The sequence below is a fragment of the Quercus suber genome, unplaced genomic scaffold, assembly GCF_002906115.3.
Source record: "Quercus suber isolate HL8 unplaced genomic scaffold, Cork oak 2.0 scaffold_214, whole genome shotgun sequence".
Lineage (NCBI taxonomy): Eukaryota > Viridiplantae > Streptophyta > Magnoliopsida > Fagales > Fagaceae > Quercus > Quercus suber.
Window position 1 is genome coordinate 355,884 of NW_027069672.1, and position 12,147 is coordinate 368,030.

Here is a 12,147-nt window from a genome sequence, read left to right on the forward strand (position 1 = left end):
TTCTGCTCTCCAATGAGATGTAAAACTTGTGGATGTGGAAAAATATTAAGTTATTAACCTTCTCGTTACTATTAATGGACAGGCAAGAAGTTTACCGACCGATAAGCTTAGAATTGTTTATATTTCAGTTAATGCTGGAATATATTTAGTACAGGTATGACCCATCGCGTGATATGGCTATTTATTCTTCTTCTTCTCTCTCTTCTTTCTTTTCTTTCTTTTTTTTTTTCTTTTTTTCGCATAATAAAAGACATATCTTTCCTTTTGTTACTAAGCACATGTCATCCACTCATCCTAGCATAAACAGTACTAAGCAGCCTTTGAGAGCCACTATAGAAATGTAATATTACTTTCATGATCTTAAGAATTTAACCAAAGTGAGGTTCTTACTTCAGGTTTGCATCTGAGTATACCTTTGGATTGATGACAACAGCATTGTAGAATTCATTGGGAAAATATTTATTGCAGGTTAGACTTCAGGTTTCCAAAGATAAATGTTTACTTCAGATTTCCTGGAGATTGAAAATTCGTTTTTCATCTCAAAATATATATTGTACATTCTGAGCATTTCTTCTTTCATTAATCATCATACTTATTTTCCACGTTTTTTTTACTCCAGTTGTGTCAATCATAGCTGCATTAGGGTTCTTGCTGTATGGTGGAAGGTGAGTTTTTTGCATCATATTTGGTACTTGTTGGTGTTCCTTGTCTTTCTTTGGAGTTTGATTTGTGAACTTGGTCCTGGTGGATTGACATAGCCAATGCTTACAGATTATTTTTCATGCTGAGACGCTTTCCTATTGAATCAAAAGGAAGAAGGAAGAAGCTTCATGAGGTATGTGCCTTTCCATTAAAGTTTGTCTAGTGGATCATGATCGCTAGCTTTGTTACAGTGAAATTTTCCCTTTTTATGGATAGAAATTGGGTAAATTGAATGTCAATAAATTAGGGCTGTCAATGGATCTGCACATGCCTTAATTTCTGTATACATTGATTAAATTAGATAAACTTGATCTATATAGACTAGATATTGTCATTTTGGAATATGTTTTTGTGCTTGTGCATTTGCATGTCTAGGCAGCAGAAGCAACAATAACTTGTATTCTATAGCAATCAATTAATTTACTTGCAGTATGCAGAAGATATGCACTAAAATACAAATTATACACACACATATATATAGTTTTACCTAAGGTGAGTCGTAGACTCTCCTGTCATAAAGTATACCCTCATATTGTAGGTCATAGGAATAGATTCGTTTTGAATCTGCGAGTGCTGGATCTCAGACATAACCAATGCTCCGGGGAAGCACATACAGTTATGGAATGAGTAGGGCTTTTAAGGAGGAGAGATAGGTTTGAAACCAGCCATCTCTAGCTGGAAGTCTCATTGAGGAGAGTGTCTGGACATACTATAATTCTAGAAGTCTCTAGTTTGACTCCTAGTTGAGGCATTTCACGATTTACCTGATGCTTGCTCAGTGGGGGTGTGTAGGCATCCTAAATGTGTAGTTATTTAAGTGATCTAGAATAGTTTCAGCAGTGAATTCAAGGTTTATGAACTTCCTAAATACTTCTAGGCTTTTCTTTATTAGCCTTAAATGAATAAATATATCAAGATGGCAAGAGGAGCTGTGGATGTAGCTCACTTGACTAAAACTACTCTAGTAATTTTATGAAATCCACTATTAACTGTGTGCAACTGACTAAATCCCTTTCCATGGTTTTGAAGGCTGTGGATGCAGGACTCCCTTGAAAGGAGGTTTGGTGCTCTCAAACAATCTTAATGTAACTTTTGGAAGATTTTGATCGTTTATTACTTATCAATATATGTGTGTGTGTGTGTGTGTGTGTGTGTGCCTTGATGCTTCCATTTATGATCAATGACCCAGTAACACTTAGTCTTAAGTCATAACTACGAATTTGAAATTTCATAGAATATTAGTTTTCATCCTCATGCTAGATAACAATTTGTAGTGATTAATAAAGTTCATTGATTCCTGCTAGGCCAATATGCTTGAAGGAGGGGGCAAAACACCGATACTTAATCCTCTTGAACTTGAGGATCTCGGATATAAACTTGTGGCCTATCCACTGTCCTTGATTGGGGTATCCATTCGAGCAATGCAGGTTTATGTCTAACCTTTTCTCTTTTCCTGGTTAATGATATTAAATTGCTTAATGATGTAAATAACAAAATGGTTAAGCTTATTTGTAATTATATTTCTCTATCTTTGAACTGATATTGAACATGATATGTAATGGTTATCTGCACAAAGGAAAGAAGGCATATGTTGGTACGATCTTGTGATTTTGCTTGCCAAAAGAAAATATCTACGGACTACAGTTAGTAGTTTAGAATATTGAATGGTATGAAATTTTGATACTGCACTGTAGCAGTCCTTATTTAAAGTCTACCAGTGCAAAAGTATGATAGGAGATCAAGAACTTGAAGAAGCAAGTTATCAAATTACTGTTTTTCATGTTAATGATGGTCTTTCAGTCATATTATGCATCTTTAAGCCTTTTTTTTCTTATTTTTTAAATTATAATTATTTTTCACTTGAGATGTCTTTTGTGAACATCTTACATCTCTACAAGATCCTTAGAACTTATTACAGGTTATATAACTGTCGACATATTAAGGATTCTATCTAGTTTCTGAGATGTTTTCCTGATTACAAATCTAGAGAAACTACAGTTAGGGTTTGCACGTATTCTTGTTGCTGTCACCACTTGAATATGGGAGGATTTTACCTAGCATGCATCTCAATTCTATATCCAACCTTGTATTGTTTGCTACACCAAACTTCTATGACTTAATTGCAGGATTCACTGACTGCCATCAAAGGAGGTCGTATCCCTCCTCCTGGAAGCATGCCATCTTTCGAAGAAATAAAGGAAATCTTAGGTTTCAACACATATTATGAAGAAGAGAAGCGCTATGCTACCAGAACCAATCAGCCATCTTCAGAAAGAGGTGAGTGAGCCCTACTAGGGATGCAACCTAGATATTTTGATCTCATGAGGCTTCTGATATAGAGTATAACGCTTTAACGTTGAATGTATTATTATTAACTGGAAATTTAATGGTTTTTCCCTGCCTCCTGCTTCCTCTTCCTCTTCTCTCTTTCACATGAAGTGAAGTAGTTAGTAATTTGTTAAATACAAACAAGTTAATGCTGGATTTAGAACCCTCTTTTTATCCAAAAAGAAGTGTTATTGTCTCTTTGGAAAATAATAATATCCAGCATGTACTACCATTCTTCTTAATAATTATTATTATTAAAAAAGACATGATTTTAGAACTCTTTAAAATACGTGTTCTTTGGAGGTACTTTTCCTCCTTTTATTGGATTCTCACACAAATCATGATGCATTCTTTTTTGATTCGAAATATATCTTAAAATTGTTTGATTATAGGTGAAAGCATATGCTAGCCACTAATCAGCTTAAGTAATTGAACTTAGGTTTTTTTAGACATATATGTTCATGTCCATCTTCCTAATGTTATAACTAAAAGATATTTGGCAGTGAGCAGTAGCAGATACTCTATACAACAGAGGGTTCAAGATTATACAGAGCAGAGAGATCAAAGTCCTCAAGATCCCATTGTTGAGGTGATAACTCCTGACGTGTATGATAACTATGGTGCAGATGGTTCCAGGGATCCTTTTTCTCAGATTTGGTCTCGGACATTGAGAATCAAAATAACTGGAAGAGATGGATTTGAGAAACTTGATGTTAGGATCCCTGTAAGTCATCTATCCTCTTTGGACACATCATCTTAATGCGTATGAAACATTATTTTGGGATTCGATATTCAATGTGCTCCGATGTTACGTTTTCCATCCATCATTGGATCTGATCATGCAATCCTTACATCTTATGCTTGTCAGCATGTCTGGAGGTTTTTTTTTTATTATTATTATTTTTTTAATCTGGTGGTTTTAATCAATGGGCCTAGCTGTTTGGCTGAGCTTGAGAGAGTCCTGGAATGTGCTGAGTTGAAAGAAACTCTTGTTCTATGGATGAGAAACTTTTTCCAAAAAAAATTTCAGGCGACACTAAGCTAATGAACATTTGCAAACTCCAAATTCCATAACTTATATTACATATAGTTTACTCAACACCTGTGGCTTAATTTCCTCACCTTGAATTGTCACCTATATCGGAACCTTAATGTTAATGGTACTATTTGGAGCAAAATGCTCTTACTAAGGGAAGTCTCATTTCCATTGGATGTTCTTGACATGTTATCAAAGCCACCTCCACATGCTTGGTCCATTTGGTTATGCATCTATAGTTGGTTCTATTGGGCTAGCACATAGGGGGGGTTGTTGAAAAAAGAGTCCCCATCAGCAGGATGTGGTTTTGGTTATTGGTATATATTTTGTTGGATTCTCCACCTACTTGCTTAAGCTTTTGGGTTGAATGCTCTAACAAAAATGGATATAATGGGGGTGAGTGGAAGACACCTAACGTTGTCTTAGTTTCTGTTGGAATGCACAAAGCCCATTTTTCTCATCCTGGCATGCTATTCAGAATTCTTCACACGTGCATTAATTTTTTGCATTACAAATTATGCCATGACAGATTTTGATTTATGAGAAGTGACCCCCTTTTCTTTTTCTTTTTTTCCCAAAAACTTTGACAGGCTGGATTCTTGGAAGGAATCACAAATATAGTACCAGGTATTGCTTGTGTTTTACAAACTTGCTGTAATGAGTTGTCTATCCAGACAAGTACTTCAATGGATATATGAAACAATCTGCACATATTTGTGTTTGCAGCTTTGGGGGGCGTAAATATCAAAGAATTGTTGGATGATGCAGCAGAGGAAGTAGGAGGGAAGCTGTTATTAGATTTTAGTGACACAATAGGTGACAGGATTCAAGTCTTTCTTGAGTAGCCTTTCACATTTGTCTTTCACAATTCCAATGGTGAAGTTATCTCAAGGGTAAATAAAGTGCTATTGCAATTCTTGAAAGAAGCTTGGATATTATTTAATGTGGATTGTTATCTATAACCTAATTTTCTAGTCTGAAATAGAAACATAATCAATCTAGTTCTTAAAATGGGATTAACACAAGAAAACACAAAAAAATATATCATATTGTAAAAGATTGGGATCTGTAGTAAGGGGCCTGTGGTTGCAATGCATCTATGATTTAAGCTTTTATTACAGGAAAATTACTTGTGACTTGAATATTATTCTTTAGCGAAGATTAGAAAATATCGTGCACAAAAATACGGATGAACATATAACAACATGGCCTCATTAAGGAGTGACAATATATATATATATCTATATAACAATTATTTAAGTAAATTAACTTAAGGCATTGAGGTCTTAGCTGGAAAGGCTACTCTTCCTCTTACATGAGCAAGGTGTAAGGCGAGGATGCAGATTTTGACGCATCAGTTGTTTGAATGATTAAGAATAAAATACAGGTAATAGAATATTGATCTAAGACTAAGATTTGAAAGAAGTATTAGAAGCCACAGTAATTCAGTTATAGAACAAAAGGAAAGTAATGTGCTTGAGCTACATAGCATTAGGAATATAGTATTAGCCCCATGATCTTTGCTTGTAATAAAATTCAAGGTTCTTGATGTAAATCATCCATTGTAAAAAGGTTGGTTAAAAAGATGTGAAGCTGCCTGAAGAAGCTCGCTCAAGCAAGAAAAGAAACCCACTCAAGCAAAACAATGATGATTGGAGAGTTTCGCCTATTCCTTGCTCATGTTTTGCTCAAGCAAGGTTGCATGATATAAAACACCTGTTTTTTTCTTTTTTTTTCCCAAATTACCTGAGCTTTTTTAGAGTTTGATGGGGAATATTTTAACCAACTCCATGGCTACTCTTCCGGAATGTGCTACTTTTCCCAAATAAGTTGGTCATTCAAAAAGTACCTACACACTAAAAGCGGAAGACCAAAAACGACTGGCGCAGACATACGTCTAGACCAAAAGTTGACGAATAAGACCAAGCACACTAAACACATGTTGCAATGCCAATGTCACCTAAGACTCTTCTACATTCACACGGCTGCCGGCAACAAGATGACTCTTATCTCCTATAAATCAGTTAAGGGATAACTCCTCACTCCCTATAAATCAATTATGGGATAGTTCCCAACCCCTACACGTTAGCTAAGGGATAACCCCATATCTGTACAATTCAACTATGGTGATCATCCACAAACCTCTATATAAACACCAAGATGTCCCAATTTCGAGGTACGCAAAAAATACTATTCAAAAACTCCTCACTAATAAAAGAAGCACCTTAAACTGCGCATGCAGGTTTATAAAAAAGGGACATTTTATATAAAAATAAAAAAAATCGGACATTTCGTAAAAAATGAAAAAAAAAAAGAGGACATTTTATAAAAACACTCAAGAACGAAGTAAAATATTTCCGTGTGACCTTTTCTTATTTTCGTAAGGCAGATTGGTACCCGAGTATGTGAAACTCGAGTACCAATCTGCCTTACAATTTATTTTAAAAACACTGAGTCAACAAACACTGAGCGAGGTGCGAACTGTGGGCAATTTTAACAAGGTACTCGAGTCCTTCAAACTCGAGTACCTACTCCCACACTTATTACCCACCTACTCACATACGAACGAACTGGCTCCAACGGCACGAGTAAATGGTACTTAATGGTACTCGAGTTCTTTGAGCTCGAGTACCATTTAACCATATACCAACCCATCCGCATTAAGACATTTTCAGTAGAAAACTCTTCAGAAACTCCATGTGCAAGTCAGCCATCAGCATAAGCTTGACTGTTTGGTCACCATCTACAAGTCCTTGAGCTGTGTTGGTGTCTCCATCAATCAACGTGCTATCCATTCCACCGGTGAGTCAATTCTTTTGTGACCAGTACATAGATGTATTTGTTAAATGCTTAGTTTTTAAATTTTTTTTCATGAGTTAAAAGACCTCAATGAGTTTTTAGATTGTGTTTGTATGAGATTTTTATGCATGACTTTCATGTAATGAGTTCTGCACTATTAACTGTGTGCAACTGCTGATACATACATGGTTCTATATATATAGTGAAAATTTAACTGTGTAATGGAAAGGAACTATTATTTTACACTAAGTAATGCCACATACACAAGGGTTTTTACAACATTTTTACAAGTTATTGATATGGAAAATTGTTACTTGTTCTCAATTGGACTCATTACAGACATTTATCTCATTTATTTTTTAATAACCACTTGTCAGATTAATAATTTGTAAAATAGTTTGTTGCTTTAGCATTTTCCTTTGGGACTTGCAACATTGATAACAATTCTAAATTTCTAACTAATTTAAACTGATGGACTTGCTTCATATATATATATATATATATATATATTATAATATGTTAGTTTGGTTTAAAATAATCTGCCTTACCAAATTAAAAAAAAAAAAAAACCCTGGGGCAATAAAACCCTAGGCCAAATGCAATAAGGCAGAGTGGTACCTGATTTTCTGAAACTCGGGTACCAATCTGCCTTACCAATTTTTTTTAAAAAAAACCCTGGGCTAAAAAATCCCTGAGCCAAATGCAATAAAGGCAGATTGGTACCCGATTTTTCAGAAACTCGGGTACCAATCTGCCTTACCAAATTTTAAAAAAAAAACCCTTGGCCAAAAAAACCCTGAGCCCGATGCAATAAGGCAGATTGGTACCCGATTTTCAGAAACTCGGGTACCAATCTGCCTTACCATATTTTTGAAAATCAAATACCCCGAGCCAAAGTTTCGCGTCCCACCTCTACAGTACTCGAGTGCACCAAACTCAAGTACTATGCACGATGATTTTCACTTATTGCATACCTACTTTATTGGTGCCAACCGTTGTAGTTAATGTACAATGAATGGTACTCGAGTTCTTTAAACTCGAGTACCTTTTAACAAAAATCCCTTCGTCAGCTTTAAGTTAGTTTTCAGTATCAGCTCTTAAAGTCCATCTTTGAGTCAGACACTCTCTCATTCCAAGTCCATGTGCAAGTCAGAAACTAGAAGCAGGAACTTTGTTGGGTCACCATCTGCAACACTCTCAATGTCAATGTCTCCATCCACCAACGTGCTGTCCATTTAACTGTTGGGCAACCTTGTTGGGACCAGTACATAGAGGTAATAGTTAAATGCTTAGAAAAAAATTGTGTTTACAATATTAGATTTGGTCCACTGAGTTAGATGCATAGTTTCTAGATTGTGTTCGTCAGTCTTTTTTATGCATGAGTTTCATGTAATGAGATTTCCAATATTAACTATATACAACTACTGATATATATATATATATATATATAACTTTTTTGTCAAAACAAATGGAGCACAAATATAAAAGAATCAAGCTTTAGTAGATGATAGCAAATAAAGAGAGCATGCATATTTTGTAAGTTACACACATACACGTAATGGTGTAAACACAATAAATAAAATTATAAACAATGCCTATTAAAATTATAAACAAACAATAATTGTCATACAATGCCTATTAAAATTTAAAAAATTGTAAAATAAATAAACATTGGTAAAACATCTAATTCATTATTGTCAATGAATCATCAAAGTAAGAGATTAATCCATATACATAAAGTTTAGAGATATAATTTGATTCCTCAAAATAAATTGAGAAAAAAAATTTCAAGTTTTCTCTCTTCTTTTAATTATTTAAAATTTTGGATTTATGGTAGAAACTCAAATTTTGAAACTATGAAGATGCTAATGAAGGAGAAAAAAGTAATGGACATTTTAATGCTTTAGTACCATAGAAGACATTATTATTATTATTATTATTATTATTATGTGTAATTAGAGCTCCACGGGCAGAACTTCAAATGAAAAAAGAAGTAAATTTAGGAAGTGAAAAAAGAAAAAGAGTTAATATTGGTCAAAAGTGTAATCAGTTTTAACAATTTCAGTTTGGTGGCATTTATTGTGTAAGATTGTTTAAAGTGGGAGGAGTTGTTTTCGTAACACCACAAAATCTCACAATATTTGTACAATAAATTAAGGTGTTAGTACATCATTGGTCAGGATAAAATAAAATAAAATGAATTATTTTAAAATTCATCTCAACAAAAAACAAGAGTATTGTGAAAATATTGTGAGATTTTGTTATGCGTCTAAACTATCTCAATTTTTAGATTTGTTATTTTATTAAGGCTGTCATGTGATGTTTGTACAATTTGTTTAGGAAAACTGTTTCCTTCTTTTTCTATTCTATGCCAGAAGCTAACTCACTTTACATAAGCACACACACACACACACACATATATATATATATAATAGACTTTTTAGGAGAAATCAAGGGGGTAGGTGCCCCACTATATATAATAGACTTTCTATTCTATTTATAGATTATGACAACTTTTAATATTGTTAATAATAGGTTGGTGATGGATTTTCACTTTTTCTATGTGTACTACGATGGAGAGACGTATTATCATGAGTTGCATGGGTTGTCATACCAAGGCTCGAACCAAAAGCAAAAATGTGTTAAGGTGAAGCATGGGATAGGCCTTATGAACTTGCAACGAAGAATATTAAAGGCGATGGGGTTAGACCAGTCTAGGCATAACATTTCCATGATGTATCGAGCACCTCAACTGGTTGTAGCCACCAAGGTTTTCTATAATTCACTACAGTTATCAGGTGGCACCGAAGTGAAGATGATGTGGGAAGTTGTTCAACAAATGATAGTGAAAGGATTCGTTGCTTCGGAGCTTTATGTCACTGTTGAGCTGGCCATAGTAGAGGCTGGAGAGGGTTCACATCATACTATTTTTGATGGAACTGTAGATGAGCACATCGAGTCAATACCATTACAGTCTTATCAAGAGTGTGTAGAGAACACAGGAGATGGGTATGGCAGTGAACCATGTTAGACATTTCCCCATGTGAGCTCAATTGAGGAGGAGGAAAGGCCCCAAGAAGTGCATGAAGGATTTATCTCATAATGAGCTGCATGGGGGCATATCCGAAACTGAAGATGATCACAGGCTTGGTGATGATGCAAACCATATTGATGTTACTAGGGATGACTTCGAGGAGTTCCTAGATACCATGGGTGAACATGAGGATGTTGATCATATCGAAGATGTGGTTGTAGAAGAGAATAGAGACACATGCCCAGGTCTCAATCCTACACCAGAATGGTTCACCAAAAACACTTGAGATAATATGTTTGATCCATCATCGGTTATGCAAGCGGAAGTATCAAGTTGGACGCCTGGGGAGTAGCCACTAAAAGGGATGGTATTCGCCACTAAATTGGCAGTAAAATTTGCGTTGACTTGGTACGCATTGCGAGAGAATTTTAGCTTCCAGACTGAGCATTTAGACTCAAAGAGGCTTATAGTGAGTTGTGAGGATGATTCTTGTCCATAGTTATTCCATGTGATTTGTTGCAAGGGAGACAATGTCTGGAAGATCGCAAAATGCAAGGGCCCCCACACGTGCAACAAAATTCAGAATGCTCATGATGGTCGGATGATTGATTCGGCATTCCTAGCATACGTACTTGAGCACTATATATGAGAAGACCCTGTGTATAAGATAAAGAACTTACACCATGTTGTTTTGGCAGACTTAAAACACGAAGTATCTCACTACAAGGTATTATTTAATTTGCATTCTTTTTTCAATACAATGTAGAGACATCAGACCAGTCCAGTATAACCAAGATATTTTTTCCCAAAACCCATGAATACTTTATATTATGAAAATTGAAATTGAAAAAGAAGAAGAAAAAAAGGAATAAAGAGAAAGAAATATTATATTCATCTTATAGCCTTACAAGTCTTCATTTGTTTTCTTCAACTATAATGATTTAACTTGTATTCATTTCTAACGTAATCATTATGGTTCACATACAACATATAGGATGCCAAACAAAAGGCCGTTGTAGCTATATACGAGGATTTTAAGGAGTCTTATGTAGAGTTGCTGCGTTTTTTGGTAGGACTTATGGATGCAAGTCTGGGTACACAGTATAACTTACTAATGGACGATAATTATGAATGGGGAACCTGTACATTCAAGTCTGTATTTTGGGCTTTTCGTCTATGTATTGTTGGGTTCAAGAAGTGTAGGCCCATGATTAGCATTGATGCAACCCACCTCTATGGAAAATATAAAGGGAAATTGATGATTGCAATGGCGACAGATGCTAATAATAAGATTTATCCACTAGCCTTCGCTGTTGTCGAGAGCGAGAGCACAGAGACTTGGGGTAGGTTCTTGGCTTGTATAAGAACGTATGTTACCGACTGGAGCGACCTATGTGTCATATCTGATAGACACCTTGGGATACAAGCTATCTTTAGAGACACTAATCAAGACGTCTCCCTGTGACCTCCCATGACAGAACATCGTTACTGCCTTCGTCATCTATGTGGTAATGTTAACACTAGATGGAAAAATGAAACTTTAAAGAATCTAGTATGGAGGGCAGCAAGTGCTACCTAGGAGCGAAAGTTCAATGCCACTTTCAATTCAATTGAGAATGTCAACCGGGATGCGCACCGATATTTGAAGGATGTGCCCAAAGAGAAATGGGCTCTAACTTTTGACAACAATTACCGTTATGGGGCGATGACTACAAACGTGTCCGAGTGCTTCAATAGTGTTCTAAAGGGTGTTTGTAGCCTGCCTATTACGGCAATGGTGAAATACACATGGTTCAAACTAAATGCCTACTTTGATGATCGTCGCAATAAGAGCATAGTGCAGTTGAAATCGGGTCAAATATGGACTAAATATGCCTTGGATATCTTCATGAGAAATAAGGCGAAGGCGGAGAATCACAGGGTGACAAAATTGAGTGTTTAACAACAATCATATCAAGTAGATACACTGCATAATCTAGGGACTGCTGGATGTGGGGATCACACACATGGAGTTAATCTATTGCAAAGAACTTGCACATGTCAGAAATGGAAACTGTACAAGATACCATGTTCACATGTCATTGCAGTTTGTATTAGGTATCGACATGATGCAGAGCAGTACATTGACCCATGCTATAGTGTGGACGCACTGTTCTGGAGCTATGCTCCCATTTTCCTTGTGTTGAAAGATAGATTATCATGGCTGGATCCTACAGAAACTCGAAAGGTTCTCCCTAACCCTCGATTA

General features: G+C 35.6%; 1 protein-coding gene across 1 annotated transcript; it reads left to right on the plus strand.

Moving 5' to 3' along the window:
• Positions 1-396: 396 nt before the first annotated feature.
• Positions 397-5,033, plus strand: LOC136060986 (uncharacterized). The gene is made up of 8 exons (XM_024072404.2): positions 397-468; positions 620-665; positions 772-835; positions 2,007-2,129; positions 2,829-2,979; positions 3,534-3,754; positions 4,657-4,693; positions 4,793-5,033. Exons 3-8 carry the CDS (start codon positions 782-784, stop codon positions 4,909-4,911), a joined length of 705 nt encoding a protein of 234 aa, XP_023928172.1. The 5' UTR covers positions 397-468; positions 620-665; positions 772-781; the 3' UTR covers positions 4,912-5,033.
• Positions 5,034-12,147: the final 7,114 nt, after the last annotated feature.

Bases quoted from the DNA above. Each gene is read 5' to 3' on its own strand.
- LOC136060986 (XM_024072404.2), top strand. From the start codon at position 782: ATGCTGAGACGCTTTCCTATTGAATCAAAAGGAAGAAGGAAGAAGCTT. The intron at 2,980-3,533 runs GTGAGTGAGCCC...GATATTTGGCAG, and splicing joins TCAGCCATCTTCAGAAAGAG to TGAGCAGTAGCAGATACTCT. The intron at 3,755-4,656 runs GTAAGTCATCTA...AAACTTTGACAG, and splicing joins AACTTGATGTTAGGATCCCT to GCTGGATTCTTGGAAGGAAT.